Genomic DNA, 21,354 nt, shown 5'->3' with positions numbered 1-21,354 from the left:
TCCTGCTCAAGGCATTAGCCACTACATTAGCCTTTCCCGGAAGGTACCTGATCTGGTAGTCATAGTCATTGAGTAGTTCCATCCACCTTCTCTACCTCATATTCAACTCTTTCTGATCTTGCAGGTACTTGAGACTCTTATAATCACAGAACAGTTCTATGGTCGCCCCCTACAACTAATGCCTCCATATCTTTAAGGCATAAACAATCACTACTAGCTCCAGGTCATGTGTGGGGTAATTCTCCTGATAAGGCCTTAGCTGTTGTGAGGCATAAGCGGCAACTCTGCCTTGTTGCACTAGTACACATCCCAATCCCTGTTCACTCATATCTTTGCACACTATATACAGTAGTGTCAGATCAAGGATCACTAGTACTGGAGTGGAGGTTAGCCTTTGTTTCAGCTCTTGAAAGCTCGCCTCACACCTACTGTGTCACACCTTACTTATATAATACCTTAGCATTCATTTAGAACCATTCCAGACCACTTTGGATGGTCTTAAGCTTAAAATTTTCAATTTGGACGTTAATTTTCGGAAAATTACTGTTCACTGTCCAGTTTTCAGATTACAGGTCCAACTTTGAAAAACCATAACTAATTCTAGAAAAATCATATAGAGGTGTTCCAAAATTATATGGAAAGCTCTTTCAATGGTCTTTAAGGGAAAAATATTCAACTGAACTCATCCTCACTTAAAACTTACAGTTTATTGGATTAAAATTACTATTCATTTGGTAAAATCTGGACTTTCCAGATTCTGCGCCTTAACTTCGAAAATTCATGTCTCGTTGTATACACATCCAAAGATTTACCACTCATTTTAAAGCTTGGGATATGCATTATAAGTGCACCAAATTCCGTAGCTTAACTCATTCATATGATTGGTCGAACTGAAGCTTGAAATTAACTGCTTCAGGACCTACGTTTTATCCCTTAATATCTCTTTACTTTAATTCTTTTTATTTCTTTGGCATACCTAACATGGGCTTACTTTTTCTCATTCATGCTCATATACTTTCATTCATGCCATAAACATCCTAAGCACATACATTGAATTGATGGCATTCATAACATAACTTACAACATAGGAGAATTATACATTGAATAATAATATCAATCATTAGCATCAATAACTCTCCACTTCTTCTCCTTGCTTCTCATGCCATTAGTGCCCACCATTGATTGACCTAAATGGTTGGTTAGGGAGGGGGTGAGATTCAGGGGAATCTCAGTAGCAAACATTACCACATACATGCATAAGATGGATGCTAGTGTATGGTATGTAGTTTTTCATAAACTTAAGTTAACTAGTGACATGCCATCATGCTTTATGCTTGGTATAAAAATGCATGGCCATGGGAACATATTAAAAACAGTATTTCCAGCAACAATCATCATGTCACAACATCATTCAAACAACAAATACAAACCAACACATAAGCATACCATGTCAAGCACATAAAGGGTAAGTTCACTACCTTGCATCTCAAGCTTTCCTCTTACTTTTCCTTTGACTCCCTTGACTTTCCAACCATGTGGGCATTCGGTCAACATCACTAAACATCCTCTTGGATGTTTCAAAGGTCCTAAACATAACTATAATGATGACACAATCCATTAGGACCATTAGATTACATAAAGTTCAAGACTAGCTTTCTTGAACCTCAACCCCTTTCTCTTAGTCTTAGGGTTTTCTTTCGAACTTTTCTAATATAAATCTTATCATTTTACATCCTTATGATCTATTTCCTATCAATTAGGACCACTTTAGATGGCTTTAGATTCAAGAATATCAAATCTGGAAATTTTGGTTCGCGGGTACTGTTCACGCAGAATCTCCAGAATTTTTGCTCAACTTTGAAAATTCATAATTAAATCTATAAAAATCCAAATTGAGTGCTTCCAAGTCTCACTGAAATATTATTAAGTTAAATTTAAAGGAAAAATAGTTTCAGGAACTAATTCTACGCCGAACAGTACCAGAATTGTACGGAACTCGACACCCTTCCAAAAGCTTAACATTGTTTCCAGATTTCAAACCCTAACTTTGAAAAATCACCATAAATCGTACACATATCCAAATGAAGTGTTCTATCTATAGATTTAAAGCTCACAGAGTGTACTTTAAGCATGCCAAATTTTAGAACTAGATATGAACAGTAACTAATTCGAAAAAGCCATCAAATCAGCACGTAATTCTTCCAATTTTCACATAGATCCACTTGGATCTACCATACTTTGAAGTGTTCTAGCAAGATCTAACAACCAAACTCCCTTCCCCACTCATCAACCATTTCGACCAGCCATCAAAGGGGAGAGAAGATAGATTTTTCAACCTTAAAAGAGAAGGAAAACAAGACAAGAACACATTTAGAACCAAGATCTCACCTTGAATCCTTGATTGATGACCAAAGTTGATAGCTTTTCCTTGGTTCTCCTTCAAAACCCTCTCTTTTCCCTCTTCCTCTCACTTGGACGAAATTCCATCAGCAATTAGGGGGAGAAGAAGCTCATTAATGTGTACAAAATATCCCACCAACCATCATTAATGTTATGCCAAGTGTCATTAGCCTACTTAATCTTAATCCTCTCTCTTAATTAACTTAAATCATAATGTAATTAAATTCCAAAGTCAATATCCTCTCCATTAGTAGCTTGACACTTGGAAAGCTTTAATTACCATCCATTAAAGGCTTGACAAGTGGCGACTTGTGGCCCAAGTAAAGTGCAAGACTCTGATTAATACTTTATCGGTGCACTTTTACTCCGGGTTTAACTTCTTTTCTATAATTACAGTGCTCTGGCCTCTGTAATTATTTTCTGTCATATCCATAAATTCTCTTTAATTCTAGAGAGTATCTATGAATTTTCTTAGCCCATAACACTTCCTTTAAGCCTTGCATAAAATTCATTTACTAAAATACCCTTTTATCGGCAAAACCGGCTCTTTAATTTCTTAAAGCCACTCTACTGGCCTTTTGGTTGCGGAACTAATTTTATAAATTAGCACAACCTTTCAACCATTTAACCTCATTTTTGTATACATTTTTGAGGTCTCTTGCTATTTCAAATAATTACTTCAAACAGTATACTTTTTACCTGTCACAACCTTATAAATTCCATTTAAGCTGCCTCAGGGGTATTTTCATCTTTTCTCTTCATAGAAGAGTCTTAGAATATTATTTTTCATTTTCTAGGATTTTTCTTAGAATTTTCTGTACCCTCTTCCATTTTTACCCCTGTTGGTCATAACTTTCGAAATTTACAGTTTAGTCCCTGCTTGGACTTAACTTCATTAATCCTCTCTTTGAGGTTTCTAACTTAACCTTTGGCCTGTGTCTAGTCTCTTTTCTCTCTCTCTGGGCCTTCGAGACTTTACTGGAGCCTCTAACTTTATTACACCTTAGCCCCTTAAAACTTTTACTTTGCAGTTTAGTCCCTGAAACTACTTTGACTTCCTTTCTCATCTTTGGGACTTCTGCTAAAAAAAGGGTTTGATAGCCTATCTAATTCAGGCTATTACTGGTACTTCTAGGCCTAAAACTTTGGATGTTACATACTGTCCCACACAAACTGCTGACTCTTCTTGGTAAGCTTGGTTAGCAGTTGGGCAAACCCAAAAAAATTCTGTATAAATCTCCTATAGTAACTTGCCAGCCCTAAGAAACATCTTATCTCTGTTACTGTCATGAGCTATTCCCAATTGTGTACTGGTTCAACTTTATTGGGATCTAAGCCCACACCTTCTTACTTAATTACGTGGCCTAAGAATCTAACTTCATTTAACCAAAACTCACCTTTAGTAAGCTTGGCATGGAGCTATTTCTCTTTTAGTGTACTCAGAGCAGTCCTTAACTGCTGCTTCATGTTCCTCTCGAGATTCAGAGTACACAAGAAAGTCATTGATAAAGATTATGACATCCAACCTCAGTATGAGTAAAAATCTGGTTCATATAATCTATGAAAGTAGTAGGGGCATTCGTTAACCAACGGCATTGCTAAGGACTCATATTGTCTTGGTTTAGGGTAGGGAAGTTTAGATGTTAAACCTAGTTGAAAAATATTGGATAGAGGTTGTTTTAAGTCGTTTTATGTTGAAAAATTTGAAAATTTGCATCTTATGGTTAGCCAACCCTAAATCTGTACCCTAAAGAACAAGCATTGGAAGCACTGAATTAAAGTTGGAATTTTTGGATTTCCTAAGGCACCTATTCGGCCAACACTATTTGGTAAGAAAGGAGCTTTCTTTCCATAAATCCAAGCTCATATTTGAATTCTACATGAAAAATGATATAGAATTGACCTAAGAGAATGGTTTTTATGTTAAAGAAAACAAAGCTCCAAAATTCAAAGAATTAAGGGTTAAATGGGTTAAGTGTTGTCACTAAGTCTTGTGTGGTTTAAATTGTGATGTAGTTGCCTTTTTTTACAATGTGATGTTTAGGCTTTTATATTTATGGAGGGAAAGAATAAGAACAAAGATCAAGGAAATAATTGGATCAAGGTAGCAAGATTTAATTAACTTTTAATATTGACATTGCATTGACTATTAATGCACAGATGATTACTATTATTTGGTTGAACTATGATGATTGTTATGTGACTGCTCTTGTATTAAAATGCCTTGGCTATTACATGTTAGAGATTGCCTAGTTATGAGAAGGAATTAGTTCACTAATGATAGCCAATGTTGACATACTTGATGATAATGTATGTTTGATGTTATGGTTGATTTATCTTGCTATTAGGATTTCAATAAAATCTCATTCCTTCCAAATGCAATTCAATTTTTCTGGGGGCTGAACCATCCAAGAAGAAGAAGAAAATCATGAATGAATGATGTATATTTATGAAACCACTTAACTTTTGACATTGCATGTAAAAGTATGCACAGATGTTGTAACCTTATTAAGCTATTGACTTGGAGTTGTGTTTTGACTATGTTACTGGATGAACTAAATTCTGAAATTTGGTATAACTATAGTTTACATCTTGAGCTTCAAATCAATATATAGAATGTTCAAATTTAACATCTGTAAGATTTATGGTTATTTTTCAAAGTTAAGGTTTAAAATCTGAAAAAAGTTTTTAACCAATGAAACAATAGTAATTTCCATACAAATGTGGCACTGTTTCACACCAAATTGGTTCCTAAGATTACTTTTCTCTTAAAGAACATTCAAGGAGCTTCCTGTAGGACTCAGAAACACTCTTTTTTGATTTTTCTAGAATTAGTTACAAATTTTCAAAGTTGGATAGAAATTCTGGAATTACCAAAAGAACAGTAAATCCAAAACCAACGTCCTAATTATTTTTTTTTTGAAGTCAAGGCCATCCAAAGTGGTCTGAACTGATATTAAATAGACTTTAAGGTGTTATAGAAATAAGATGTAACATTAGGCCCATAATCATTTTCTTAGCGAACCACTATTCGTCGTTCATGTGCTGTAAATAGGTGGAGTATTGAGATAACTTAATGTATCTCACCAAATACTTAGCAAAAGATTCGTTCTCTGCTTACTTTGCAGTAAGGAATTCAGCTTCTTTCTCATCTTGCACTGATCTCAGGAAATACTTTTGGAAGAATTGATCCTTGAATAATTCCTAAGAAATTGGAGTCTCAATAGCTTGGAGGACTATCTCCGTGTTCTTCTACCACCTATCTGCTTCTCCTTTTAGCTTTTAGATTTCCATTTGTGCTTTAGTTTCTGATAAGCAATCCATCACTCTAAAAATTTTCTTTAGCCAAGTAATCTAGTCCTTAACTCTCTGCACATCTAGTGTGCCTTCAAACACCGGTGGATTATGGTTACAAAAGCATGTAATCCACTATTGCAACTTATCCGGTTCCCCTGCAAGCCTTGCTTGCTCTACTACTAGTTCCTAGGGTCGTGGTTAGACTAGTTGGGCTATCTTGGCTGCTCCTTGCATGAGTTGTTGTAATTGTGCTATAGCTGCTGTTATTGCTGCTGCCAGTACAACATCCCTTTCTTGTCTTGATAAGCTTGGGTTGCTCATGCTATTGCATCATTTTTTATTATTCCTCTAATCAGTTTATCATTATTTGAATTGGATCAATAAGGGGCCTATTTTGTTCTTCCTCTTGCCGTGCATTACATCTTGTTTTCACCATACTTGTTGTTTCTTCTTAACTACAAAAGAAACAACATTATTATATAACCTTTATATACATACAAAACAGTAGCATAGTTCAACCAGTCACAACCAGTGATGTCAAGAGTCATATAATTAGTACAACTACCTAAAACTGGCCAGGAAAAGGAAAAGTAGAAATAACAAAGTCTTTCAAGACATCCAGTATCTACTCAAAAGTATATTTGTCTATACTGTCATAAATAGATGGTATGGATTCTTCTTAGATCCATGTATTTGAAAGAGTAGAAAACAATGCCAGGCCCATATGTCTGTGTTCAGGGTCTGGCTTTCTTTGTTAACTGCCGTGTACAATAGCCTAACCTAATGAAAGAAATCAAGGTAGATTGTAGCATACTAATTTTTATTCCTCTTGATATGCCTACCCAAGCATTTGAATTTCTTATCAGATCATCCAATAAATTAAACTCTTTTGACACTGATAATGATCTCTTCTTAGGAGGTAGTATTCTAATAGGGCTTGCCAGAGGGTTTGTGGGGTAGGGGGCACCAGGGGGTGTTACGGGAAGGGGGAACTGAGATGAGGTGGGGTGTTGGGTACTGGGGGTTAGGGTGGCTGAGAGGGGGTATAGGAGTAGGAAAGATTAGGGGCTGGGGAGATGAAGGGACGAAGGGGCAGTGGCAGCTGAAAAGGAGCTGAAGGGGAAGTTGGAAATAATAGAGTTAAAATGTTGGGGAAGCTGAAGGTTGAGTAGGAATAGATCTGAAAGTTGAGTAAGAATGGAGCTAAAGGTTAGGGGAGCTGAAGGAGGGCAAAAATGGAGGTAGTGAGCTGAAGGAGGGAGCAGAGTGTTTTTTAGAGGAATGGGGGGCAGAAATCAACCAAAAAGGGGTGGGGAAGGCAAAATTTGTAACATCCCAACTTTTGGGCCTAGAAGTCCCAAAAATAGCCTAAATTGGATAGGCTACTAGACCCCTATTAGCAGAGGTTCCAAAGACGAGAAAGGAAATTAAAGCAGTTTCAGGGACTAAACTGCAAAGTGAAAGTCTTGAAGGGCTAATGTGTAATCAAAGTTATAGGTTCCAGTAAAGTCTCGAGGGCGCAGAAAGAGAAAAGAGGCTAGATACAGGCCAAGGATTAAGTTAGAAACCTCAAAGAGAGGATTGTATGAAGTTAAGTCCAAGCAGGGACTAAACCGTAAATTCAGAAAGTTATGACCAACAGGGGTAAAAATGGAAAAGTATACAGAGAATTCCAAAAAAATCCTAGAAAATGGGAAATAATATTCTAAGGCTCTTTTGTGAAGAGAAAAGACAAAAATATCCCTAAGGTAGGTTAAATAGAATTTACAAGGTTATGGCCGGTCAAAAGTATATCGTTTAAGGTAATTATTTGGAATAGTAAGAGACCTCAAAAATGTATACAAAAATGATATTAAATGATTGAAAGGTTGTACTAATTTATAAAATTAGTCCCACAACCAAAAGACCAATGGAGTGGCTTTAATAAATAAAAAGCCGGTTATGCTGATAAAAGGGCATTTTAGTAAATGAATTTTTATGCAAGGCTTAAAGGAAGTTTTATGGCCTAAAAAAATTCATAGATACTCTCTAGAATTAAAGAAAATTTATGAAATAGACAGAAGAATTTTTTAAGCTCCAGAAGGCCGTCAAGAAAGCCGGAGAAACATGGGCCAAGTAAAATAAGAGGAAACTTAGGGAACAAGTTTTGATCTAATGGCTAGGATCTAATCTCCCTTCTCCTCCACCACTTTTGTGATATCTAGCACCTTCTAGAAGAATGAGGTAAGGATGATGCAAGAAGATGATGCAATGATGATGTAAAAGTCAACTTAAAGTTCCAAGATTGCCCTTACTCTTTCTATTAGCCACCAGGGGCATTTTGGTCCATTCAAGTCAAAGTTTTGGCTATAAATACCCCACCTCGGAAGAGCATTTTGGCAGTCATTTGTAGAGGGAAAACTCTGCCAAAATTTAGAGAGAAAAACGTAGGGGTGAAGGCCAAGAAGAAGGAACAAGATTCAAGCTTCAAGATCAAGGTATGTGATGGTTATAGCATCTAACTTGATGCCTATTTCAAAAACTTTATTCTTTGTATCTGATTTTGGAATTTGGCATGACTAAAGTACACTCTATAAGCTTTAAATCTATGGGTATAACACTTTATTTGGATATGTGTACGATTTATGGTGATTTTTCAAAGTTAGGGTTTGAAATCTGGAAACAGTGTTTAACCTTTGGAAGAGTGTCAAATTCCGTACAATTATGGTACTGTTTAGCATAGAATTGGTTCCTGAAACTATTTTTACTTTAACGAGAACTTAAGGATCTTTCAGTGAGACTTCGAACCACTCAATTTTGATTTTTTTAGAATTAATTATGAATTTTTAAAATTGATCAAAAAATTCTGGAATTTCCGCATGAACAGTACCTGTGAAGCAAAATTTTCAGATTTAATCTTCTTGAATCTAAGGCCATCTAAAGTGGTTCTAATTGACAAGAAATAGATCTTAAAGATGGAAAATGATGAGATTTATGTTAGAAAAATTGGAAACAACCCTAAAACCAAGAGAAAGAGTTGAGGTTCAAGAGAGCTAGTCTTGAACATTATGTAGTCTCTTGGTCCTAATAGATTGTATGATCATTATGACTATGTTTAGGACCTTAGAATATCCAAGATGATGTTTGGTGATGTTGATCGAATGCCCACGTGGTTGGAAAGTCAAGGGAGTCAAAGGAAAAGTAAGAGGAAAGCTTGACGTGCAAGGTAGTGAACTTACCTATTGTCATTGCTTGATGTTATATGCTTGTGTGTTGCTGTGTACATGCTATTGAATGTTATTGTGATATGTTTTAGTTGCTATAATTGCTATTCATGATGAGTAGATTATGTCTCCATCGCTATGCATCAAGAAATTAGCTTTGAGCATGCTAATATGTCACTAATTAACAAGAGAATAAACAAGTTACGTGTAGTGCATTAACATCCATCTAGCATGATTAATATGGTATTGTTTGCTACTGAGATTGTACAGAATCTCACCCCCTCCCTAACCAACCATTTAGGTCAATAATCAATGGGCAGTAATGGCATGAGAAGCAAGGAGAAGAAAGTGGAAAATTGCTCATGTTAATGAATCATATTATTATTCAATGTGTAATTCTCCTATTATGCAATTTATGTTATGAATGCCTATGATGCCATGTAATTAATTATAACATTTATAACATGAATGAAAGTGTATGAACATGAATGGGAAAGAGTAAGCCTATGTTATGTATGCCAAAGAAGTAACAAGAATTAAAGTAAAGAGATGTTAAGGGATAAAACGTAGGTCCTAGAGCAGTGAGATTGTAGCTCCAGTTTGACCTATCAAATGAATGTGTTAAGTCATGAGATTTGACAAATTCATAGTACACATCCCAAGCTTTAAAAAGAGATATAGATCACCTCAATTGGATGTGTACACAAGGAGATATAAATTTTCAAAATTGAGGCACAGAATCTGGAAGTTCCATATTTTACGAAATGAACAGTAATATTTATTGATTAGACTATACGAATTGGGCAAGGATAAGTCCAATTCGATAATTTTTCCTTAAATAGCATTGAAAGAGATTTTCGTAGAATTTTGGAACACCTCAATATGATTTTTATGGATTTAGTTATGAATTTTTTAAGTTGGACCTGTAATCTAGACGTTAAACAGTAAATAGTAACCCGAGTAATTATGTTGAAATTTTGAATCCACGAGCTTGTGTCATGATCTGCTTGAACCACAACACTTGCTAATGTGTACTCTGAGGGGTTAAAGGTAGGACGTTTCAAAATTCAGGGCCCATATTCGTCTCGTCCACATGATGGGACGAATATGGATCATATATTCGTCTAATCTGTGGATCAAACGAGTATATAGGCCATATGTTAGATATGATTAGTTTTGGTGATGTCAAATAACAGAGCAAAAAGTTTGCATAAATTATTTATCTCATACTTTGACTAATTACTGTACTTAATATCTTAAATAGTTTCCTTAAGAAAAGAAAGGAGCTATTATGTTGAACTTTGAGTCATAGAGAATGATCAAGAGGAAGAAGAAGAAGAGATTGAGAAAAGAACTTACAAGATAAAATAGAAATCTCAAGATTCAAATTCATAAATTTGATATTAGAGGTTGCTATGCTCAATTAGAAGTTTAAATGGCTCAATTAGAAGCTAAAATGCACAAACTGGAAGTTATATCATCATATATTGAGTCACCCTTCAATAAATATTGAAAATAATCTTCAATGATGATTTTCATGGGCATTAATTGATCAACAACTCGAGTAGACACTTATCGATCAATTTATCAAGTAAACACATACTCTGTTATGCTCTGTTCTTCATTCAGCTTTGACACAGGTTTGGTATTTCTCTAATATCTCTTAAATCACAAATCCGTTTAAGGTGAAACTTGATTTATATGAAACTAGACTCAGAACACAGTTCATAGACACTAAGATCAACTTCAAAGAGTTTCATATGAGGGAGATATATTGTTTGAAACATTATAGTTAGGTTTAACACCTTTATTCTAACCTTTAGTCACTATGATGAAGATAACTTTATGACTACAATAAATTTTGGGATTGTTCTTATTGTATTAGAATGTAGACTCAAAGAGCTTTCTGGGGATAGGTCATTTGTAAAATTTGGAGGTGAATTGGAAGATTCATGATCACTCAAAGTTGACCTTCATTTTGCTGGAATCAAAATTTGAATTTATTGAGGCAAAGACCAGAAGTTCTACATTGATTGATTAAGCTCTCGAGCAACATGCTACTCAAATATGTTATTAAGTAAAAGTACTATAAGAAATGAGAAAATGAAAAGCCACTATTAGATGTCACTTGAGCTAGTTATCGAGTAAACTAATGTTTGAGTTGATGATCAGGCAACTATTGCTCGATCACTTTATCGAGTTCCTGGTACTATCTCTTCAATTCTTATCTTTTATCTTCATATGTATTACTAAGATGCTCAAGCTATAATCTATCTTTGAAAATCTGAAAGCACAAGTAATCGATAACATTATCAATTAAAGGTTAAGTGATTAAGTTATTGAGTTACTGAGGAATCTTTTATTTTCTACATCTGAAACTTTATCAATAACATTATTAATTATTTATTGAACAATTATTCAATCACTGATTAATCAATCAAGTGTCAAATAACTGTTAGCTATTGTTGAATCCTTTACTGACATGTTAGATAATTCAATACTTATATGTTGATCAATCAAATGATCGATCATTGATAACACTGGTTAGTATAAACTGTTACAGCAAATTATCGATCAATTGATCAATAATCTATTGTTTGATTAACTGTCAAGAAAAAGCCATAAAACCTCTATAAGTATAACACAACTTTTATCGATCACCTGATCAATCAATTGTTAATTGATCTGGACTCAAATAACTGGATTATCGATCAAGACATTAATCAAGTAAAGAGCCGCAACAAATTTATGATGTGAAGAATCAACTTTTGTCAGAAGCTTCCTATGGCTAGTTTCAACGGTCATATTCTTCAACCCAAACAGGAAGAAGATGCTGAGTGCCTAACATCATCTATAAATATAAAGCATTCAAAACAAGAAAAGAAGGAGAGTCTAAGTTTACAACATCAAATGCTAAAATTCCAAATCAACATATTTTCATTTAGAGCTCTAAGAGAAAACTCCCTTTCTTTATACTTCAAAGACTATAATATATGTATTCATAAGATAGAGAAGAGAGCTTCCTAGATGTGCTTAAGATTCATCTATCACTTCTTTGGGAGAAGAAATATTCAATCTTCATTATCACTATCATATTGTATCCTTACAGTGTGTAAGGGGAAGTATTTACCTCAGTGTGAGGTTGCTGTTGAATAGACTGGTTAGTCTAAGGATTGTAAGTGGTGTCACAAGTACCTGGATCAAACTTATGGTTGTAGTGGTTCTTAAGTACCCGTGTTAAACTTGAGGGAGATAGTAGATTGAAAATCTCAAGAAGAGTTGGGGACTAGATGTAGGTTAGTGAGGATCGAACCAGGATAAATCACAGTTTATATCTTTTCTTCCCTTACATCTTTATATTTCCACCTAAACTATTTTACTACTGTGATTACGCTTATGTCAATTCATTGTTTTTATACTCAAAATTTCTTATGAATTTCATTACATTATGAAAAGGTTTTTAATTTTAATTAACACCCAATTCACCTCTTTTCTTTGGTGATCAGCCATTCTTACACCATACGCGTCTGTTTTGACCGAACAAATAAGTATTAGGCCATATACTTGTCTGTTTAACTTAACCAGACAAATGTATTACCCATTCTTCATTTGTTTTCAATTTCATGTGAAAATAGGGACAAAAATAGACCTTTTTGTAGTAATGATTGTTCCCTGATCCAAGTACTGGTCAGGAGCGTAGGGGTGACTGTGTACTTAGCACTGGCCGTATACTAGATCGTACCTCATCCTCCTGTAACTCTATAATCTAATTAGAGTTTACTTCCAAATGTATATCCTTGATCTTACTAACTAGCTAGTAATACCCTTGTAGAGAAGCAGGATCATTAGGATCTTCTACCAGTAGGTGATACTAGTTTGGGTATGGCTCTCCAAGCATCCTCTAATCAATGGTTTCTATTGATTGATCACTTTCACAGCATGCCAAACTTTCTAGTTTCTACTCTTTCCTCATAACATAGCAAACTAAACAAAAAACTATAATACTAGGTACATAATACAATACAGTGCTGTACAATGTAACACAGAACAATATTATGCTAGCATAATAATCATTATATAGTAGTTCAAAACCTTTGTTCATAACAACCGTAACACATAATCAAAGAATGTGACACATTTGCCCAAAGCTTTGCTCTGATTCTAAAAATGTCACACTTTACTTTATTACCTAATTTTATATCAAGTAGAAGCATTTGGAACAATTTCCCAAGTCATTAAGTTGGAGAATTTTGAATTTATTAATTTATTTTCTTAGATTACTATTTATTGAAACCCTAAATTTCTCCAAACTTTGAAAAATCATAACTAATCCTAGAAAAATCAAAATAATTTGATTCTAAGTCCTACGTGAGGCTTGTAATGGGCTCTTTAAAGAAAAAAAATACAATCAGAGTATGAATCCAACTTATGTATGCCCAGTTTCAGCGACAAGATGTACTGTTCATTTGGTAACTTTTCTAATTTTTCAGAATTTATGCCTAACTTTGGAGGCGTATAACTCTTTGTATAAAACTCCAAATTTCATGAAATACCACTTATTTCAAATATAAAAATATGATCTATTAGACTGTTAAGTTTTAGATCCAAGCTCCCTTATTTGCTCAAAATTTCACATGGTCAAATTTTACCCTTAATTTGTTCAACTTTCATCCTTTTTACGCAAAACTTGCCAAAATAAACCATAATGATTCCAAATATAATTCAGCAACATATCGTAGTATTTAACAAGTAATTCTTTATAATTTACATCCCTTAAAGGGCATCAAAACACATATCAACATAAATTACAAAACTTCATCACAAAGTTCAACATAATTACATAATATTTTTCCTTCATGGAGATATCACCTCCTTACCCTTGGCCATACCATTTGTGGGTCCTATTGGTGTTGTTTAAACACAGAGAGGAATGAGATTTCTATTATAAACAAGTTCATAAATATTTATTCACTTTCATGCCATGCAAGTATCATTCCACTCCATTCAAAATCAACATGTTAATGCATATTGCCAAGGCATACAATGCAACCAACCAACATGTCATGATTATCAGGTAATTCCAAATACAACATGGCATATATTTAATGAATCATATTATGTAACAACTAAGCAAGTTAACATTGAAATTGTAAATCCCAAGCTACCTCTTTCTAACTTAAGATGTTCAGCCTCCTTGATCTCTTTGGATTCCTTCTTGTTCTCTTGCTCAATGCCCATCAATCCATGCACAAGTACATGCCATATTATCAACCATAACACACAAAATACCATTTGATATCAAGATAGCTTTATAACCCTCTTTACTAAGATATTGGGCCTATGGGATAGCAAAGAAACAAGTCTATATGACAAGCTTTTATCCTATGATTAGAGAAAAGATTGACGGCCTCTTTGGTTCACGTAATCTAAGGGAATGCAATGCAGTACGATGCAATGTAATATAATGATAATTGCATGAATTTATTTGGTACATAATTAAGAATGAAAAATACTTATGTCCAGTTCTCCAATTACACATGATCATTAATCTTTTTCTTATGTAAGTTCTATTTTTGAAATATTATAATTTAATTATAAATTCACATGAAAAATATGACACATAATTATATGCGATTGGATATAAAAAACTTGACATAACTATTATCCTATAATTAATTATTAATGATCACCCTACTAATCTCTCATTGCGTGTGTGTGTGTGTAGACACACATATGTGGCCCTCACTCATTCCATTGGCATTATCATAAATACAATCCATGTCCATATATAATGCGTGGTTAAGGTTTACCATACATAAATAGAAGAATTTGATGCCTAGTCTCTTATGTCTAGTCGTAGTTTTTCTTTTGCATCCAACTAATTTTTTCCAAACCGAAAGGGGTTTGGTTTCATTAAGTTGGACTATTATGTTTATGAATGTAACATATTTTTTTATTAAAAAAAATTGTAATTGAAATATATATAAAAAATAATATTTTATTATTATTAAATAAATTAAAAAAAACAACTAGCTTTTCCATCAAATTCATTGGAAAAGCTAGCGCATTTATTAAGAAGGGAGAATTTGCAGGAGGAGTATTCAATGAAGGTAGAAAAATAGGAGATGGGTAGTTGGAAGATGGAGGGAAGAAAAAATAAAAGAGAGATCAGAAGAGAAAGAGAGAGTGAGAGGCCGAAAGAGAGCAAGACACAGGAAGAGAGAGCATGAGAGAAGAAAAAGTGTTAGCATTTTGAAGGGCACTACAAGTTTTGAAGATCATTTAGGTGCACAAAAATACTCTTTTTTATCAAATTTTCTTTATAAATATTTTCTATATATTTAAAGCTTTATGTTATTAGTATCATTATAATGTTTAGAGAAGATTTTATAGTTCGAGTATAGAATAAATAATGAGTTTTGACAATATATGACCGTAGAAATTTAAAGATACATTATTAATAAATTTTAATTCATTTATTTTTGTTCTATGATTATTTTGAGAATTTTAAATTAAGATTTTAGTTGAAAAATTTATCATCCAAGGCATATGGAAGGTTTTTACCAATTAAATTGAAGTTAAATAACTTATTTGAATTATTTAAAATATTATCGAGATTCTAATCGATTTGAACATTGAATAGGTTAAAGATATATTTTTGAAATAATTTTTGAAAACTTGAAAAATTATAAATTGAGAATTTTATAAAACGTTAAGTTTATTTATACTTCAAAGGAGTTGTTTGGCTGAGAAAAAATTTTAAATGAGACTATAATAAATGAGATTTTAATATAAAATGCTTATATTTTAGGTAATAAATATATTTAAGTTATTAAATTTAAATAGTCTTATATGAAAATTTTATTTTTAAAATAATATTGCATCCATTATAAATAGTTTGATCTGTGAGAGTTAATATGTTTATATAATTTTGGTTTAAAGGGTAGTCTTAGAATTTCAGAGTAGTTTTAGAATAGTTTTAAGTTATTTTGTAGACTCTTAAAAATTTTGGAGTAAACATTGTATGAATATTTGTAAGCTAAAGAGTAGCAAGTAACTTTGAAAATTCTTTCATGTATATGTAAATTATGTATGATTATATTGTGGAATTACTAGTTTTTATATCATATTGCAATATGTGTATATATTATGAGTTTTCATAAATGTCTTGATATATTACTTTATTTTTTAAGATTTATTGCTATTAATTATGATCAATGTTTAAATATATTGGTAGTTATTAAATTATAATGAGTTGTTGGTAAATTGTACAGAAATTTTATTGCTCTCCTATTTTAATAATATATTTGTGGATATATTTCTGATGTAACATTATCTGCCCATAACATATATATTGTTGGGCTAAGGATAGAATAAGATATGCATGGATATAAAATTACCACGTGACATGCCATCACTCAGTGCACGGTGGATGACACTTTTCAGGGCCTCTTCTTCCATTTTTTTCTTTGGCCAGGAATTCATTAAAGCTATGGGACATATGACACCTCCTTATTTTTATTTTCAAAGGAGGGGAGTTATAGTCCAAATTTAAGCTCTATATCTTTGGCCAGATATATCTCAAGTATCAATGAGCTTAGATGCATATTGTATTATTTTTAGATATATGGGAAAATGGTATTAGTATATTGTTGAATTAAAAATAAAATTGAGTTGAATGTTTGCGTTCGTGAAATATATACACACATAAATAATCCCATTTTTGTTTGTCATATATGATTTGCTTGCATATATTAGAATTTCAATAGTTACTAAGATGTTAGATCTCATCCGTTATATTGACATTTCTAGGTGAAGGATCTGGTAGGAATCAAGGAAAGGCACTAATGGAGTAAGCCGTAAAGGCTTCTATACTTCTTAAGCATATGTTGTGTTATATTTTTACTTGTCATGACTATAAGGCTTCAATAGTTTATTTTCTTAAGTTATGACAGAAAAAATATTTGGAAATTATGACTTGTATTGAACACTAGAAACACATATAGACTTTTAAATGCAATATTTTATACAGTAAAATGGATATGATTATGTGAGGTGTTACAATGAACACCCACACCCATATAAATAAAGATAATGACCTGATAATAAGAAAAATAAATATAAAAATTTACCAATCTTCTATTTGTGGCTTCATCAATAAAAATTGCACCCTCTCACGAGCAAAGGATGGAGTTCAATCCCTTGTCACAGTGCTTAGGCCTAAAATCCTGTTGTAAATATTGTGTGTGGGTGTATCAAAGGAAGGTTCTCACATTATTTGGAATTGTGGGGGTCTAAATAATAAGTGATCTTAGGCTACTAAATGGGCCAATAGAGGAAAAGTGAGCTCGCAATACAATAGGCTATCAGAGACAAATTTGACAACTTTTCCTCACCTCGTGTCCACAAGCCAAATGTAGTATTAGGTACTTTTATTAAGAATATCTATCTAATTAATTCGTCATCATGCCTTATCAATGTTTGTAACCAATGACTTTAGTCATCATTAAGCAGGTTATAATGACCATGCAAATTGCCAATTTAATTGTGTTCATGACTATTTATTGACGAGTTAATTACCATTAAAGTTGCCAAATGGCATTATGATTCACAGCATATAAAAAAGCACGAGACCGAAGTTCATAGTACCCCTAAACTCTAAGCTTTTGGACAACTTTTCCTTTCCTCCTCTAGTGTTCAAGCACACTGAGTTCTTCCCTCTTTAGCTATTCTGCTCACCCTACTCTTGCGAGAAGAATCTGTTTAATCATGGAAAGTGCCGCTTTCTGGTTGTTAGTGGTTGCAGAATAGCACTTAAAAATAATATCCGTAGGACACGGCTTGAATTTACCATTTCATTACAGTTCCTACAGTCAACAAGATTTGCATAACTTTATAGAGGAGTTGGAAAATCTGCTAAATTTATAGAGTATTTAGGCGTTGCCGCCAAAAACCCCCAGCTAAAATTTTTGTTCAAAAAACTATAAAAATTTAATTTAAAATATATGAAATATAAAGACTTACATATTGATTTTTTTAAAAAAGGGGGCTCTTTTTGAAATCTTAAGAGATTACTTGACTACAAAATCTAGACAATGAGGTGACAACATTTCAATAGTTTATTTGTGCCTTGGAAGCTACAGATTGCTATGGGATTACGATTGAAACAATTAAAATTCAGCATTTTCCTTCCATAATTAATGTCCTCGGAACGTCACACTTCACTTCACGTACACTACAAGGTCCACTAATAAGAATGTATTGTTGTATTTGATTTCCACAATCAATCTCTTTCTTAGAAGCAAGGCCAAAAGAAGCCTTGGTTCCACAAAGCATATAAACTTCACTGATACAAAAGAGAAGGAAATATCGACCTATAAATATTCAAAGGAGGACCCCTTCATGATATTTTGGATTTATTTGCAGGCAACAAGATAATAAACAAGAAAGATTTCTTCAAGTTCTCAACAAGGTTAGCAATAGCATTTTCTGTTCCCATTCTATTTTAATTATTTATTCCCTTCAAAACCCTATATATCCATATATCTATTAAAATCACCAAAAGGTTATGATGAACAAATGCAGTTTTTTTTTTTTTTTTGCTTTATAATTTATTAATCATAGTTCAGGTTCGTGTAGTTTCTGCAGCCGGTTATATATGTCTTTAGTTTCTGATCAGTATCCTTGTTTTTCCTCTTATCTTTTTTTTTTAATTTCTATACCTTTCGCTATTTAATTTTTGGTTTTCAAACCCTTTTTTCCGGATCAATATATTTTAATTTCCATTCTAAAAGTTTTCGCTATGTTTTTTTTTTTTTTTCGCTGTATTACTCTGGAGACTTTCTTGTTGCTTTAACTTAACACGTCTTGAAGACTGTTGTCCTCTCTTGAGCTTGCAGGTTCTATTGCAGTTAATATATAAGACAGAATGAAGAAAAAACTTTTTGAGAAGATGAAAAAGTTGCCTTCATGTTCTGGTACATGTATTTTTTTTCCTGACCAAATTATATATGAATTTTTTTTACTACAATGCATATGTATTATTTTTAATTGAACCTATATATAGGCATATATCTTTAATATATATATATAATATTGGAAATATACTGCAGTTGTCGATGATATTGATATTGATCCTTGGAAACGTGAATAAGGTTCTTGTTATCTTGTGTATATACCACATTTATCATAAAAATGAATTACCATGTCCATGGATATATGTGTGTGTGTGTGTGAATATTCTAATTATCTGTAGGTCGAGAAATAGGTGCGATTACGTTTTATCTATAAAATATATTGCTTGAGTTGTTAGTTTTTTTAACTTTTGATATTACCTCTTAAATCCATTTTGGTTTATTTCATGCTTTACGTTCTTCCATTATTTTTATTTTGTTCAGATGTAATTCATCAAAGAGTTTCATATGTAACTTTTCTAACAAGGCCTTTAATTTCAAGTAGTTTGAAAATTAAAAGACTAATTTAAAACAATAAAATTAATAATTAAGAAGTATAGGTATAAAAGTTAAAATAATATTTAAAAAATTAAAAGAAATTAATTGAAAGCATTTATAGTAAGAACTGAATGAATGATTCTAAACTAATAATCATTAACAAATTAAAAAAAAATTGAATTGCATAAAACTTCTTTAAAATTCACAATCATGCATGTGCAAATAGGAGAGAACTTCATAATAAACCTCATAAACTTTTAAATCTATGAAGATTATCCCAAATTATCAGTTTTATGTCTCCTTAAATTTTATTTTTATATGCATAAAACCTCCTCAAATTTTCGATTATATGTAGATGAATTTCTTAAATTTTAAGCAACATACATATAAAAATGAATAAAACTAATAATACGAAAGTTATCTGCGTAAATATGAAAATTCAGAAATTGTTATAAAATTTTAAAGTTGGAGAAGACAGAAAATTTGTGTAATTTAGCCGTGAAAATCCAATTCAATTGCTATTACTTTTAAAAACATACGGTCTTACCTCTTCGAACTAATAATATGAAAGTTACTTGTATAAATATAAAAATTAAAAATTGTTATAAAATTTTAAAAGTTGGAAAGTTAGGAATTTGTATAATTTAGCCATGAAAATCTAATTCGCTTGTGATTGTTTTTAATAGCGCATAGTCTCAACTCCCCAAAACACCAAACCGCCGCGGACGTACGTGAGGAATATGCTGATGCCTTCCGCACTGAATCATACCTGGATTTCTGGACACGTGTCGTTGCCTATTCCAATGGAGAATCTACCACAGCAGCCAGACTCCCTTCTTACCGTTTGTTTGCGGAGCATCTCTTGGATCCAGATCAACCCACAGTCATTAAGGTTTTATCCATGACCCCTTACCCACGCAAAGTCCATTCCCTCCTCTCACAATATTTTGCCCAAACTGCTAATGCTTCTCTACTTTGTAGCCTTATTTTAAAAGACATTGATCGCATGCGTGTCATGTATCAATCTCTTAATACCATTCTTCACTCTCCTCCCATTCATTTTTCTACATTGATAAGCGAATTAGCCAAATTTGCTTCATCCGGCCCGTCATTCAGCCGAATTCAAGCAACTCGATCCCAGTGTTCCAACCTACTAAAACAGCTTGAGTCAAAGCGTGATAAAGTGAGGACCAAGTTGAAATTGATAACTAGGTTAAGACGTGGCTCGGCATTTATGCTTGTGACAATAACAAGTTCATTAATTGCGGTTATTTTGTCTCATGGCTTTATGTTGCTGGTGGGTGCCCCTGGATTTATTATGGCTCCAATGACGGATATAGCTTCGGAAAGAAAGCTGGCTGGAGTAGCGGCTCAACTTGATGCAGCAGCTAAAGGGACTTACATATTGAGCAAGGACTTTGAGACAATTAGTGGAATTGTGACTCGAGCCAATGATGAGTTAGAGCACATCAAGTCGAATATTAGGTTTTGGCTTGAGAGAAAAGAAGATCAATACCAAGCTAATGGTGAAGTGGTTCGACTAATGAAGAAAAGTCAATGCGGTTTTAGTGATCAGTTGGACGAATTAGAGGAACATTTGTATCTATTTTTCATGAATATCAATAGGGCACGACATCTCGTCTTGAAACTTATATTGGATTCGAGTTTATTCAAGGATTTATAATCAATTACCCTAAAAAAAATCAATTTATTACATGTAATGTCCCTTTATTTATTTTTCATATATATCAAGAATATACAAGTGTATGACTACTACTAATGAAATTCAATGTGTTTTGAAATTTTTCAAGGAAAAATCACAATTAAATCTAGTTAAAGTTGCAAAATCCAAATTTAGAGCTATATTTTTAATAAATTTCTAATCAAGCCATCAAGAGGTCTAATTAGTAAGTTTTTGAATATTACTCAAAAGGAAAATTGAAATAGTGTAGGCTTGATTCTAATTTTGATTATTTTAGTTGTATTTAATTCAGAATTTCCTT

At 32.9% G+C, this 21,354-nt stretch overlaps 1 protein-coding gene across 1 annotated transcript; it reads left to right on the top strand.

The window, feature by feature from the left end:
• Positions 1 to 18,309: 18,309 nt before the first annotated feature.
• LOC114755302 (UPF0496 protein At3g49070) lies at positions 18,310 to 21,123 on the top strand. Its single transcript, XM_028944206.1, has 3 exons — positions 18,310 to 18,372; positions 18,800 to 18,877; positions 20,038 to 21,123. The coding sequence occupies exons 2-3, from the start codon at positions 18,829 to 18,831 to the stop codon at positions 21,033 to 21,035; spliced, it is 1,047 nt and encodes a 348-aa protein (XP_028800039.1). The 5' UTR covers positions 18,310 to 18,372; positions 18,800 to 18,828; the 3' UTR covers positions 21,036 to 21,123.
• The last annotated feature ends 231 nt before the right edge of the window (positions 21,124 to 21,354 follow it).

Source organism: Neltuma alba, unplaced genomic scaffold (assembly GCF_004799145.2).
Source record: "Neltuma alba isolate B1F8T4 unplaced genomic scaffold, ASM479914v2 tig00000174_pilon, whole genome shotgun sequence".
NCBI classification, from domain to species: Eukaryota; Viridiplantae; Streptophyta; class Magnoliopsida; order Fabales; family Fabaceae; genus Neltuma; species Neltuma alba.
Note: the sequence above shows the minus strand (reverse complement) of the source record. Positions and strands in the feature narration are given on the sequence as shown.

Bases quoted from the DNA above. Each gene is read 5' to 3' on its own strand.
- LOC114755302 (XM_028944206.1), top strand. From the start codon at position 18,829: ATGAAGAAAAAACTTTTTGAGAAGATGAAAAAGTTGCCTTCATGTTCT. The intron at 18,878-20,037 runs GTACATGTATTT...TGTTTTTAATAG, and splicing joins AAAGTTGCCTTCATGTTCTG to CGCATAGTCTCAACTCCCCA.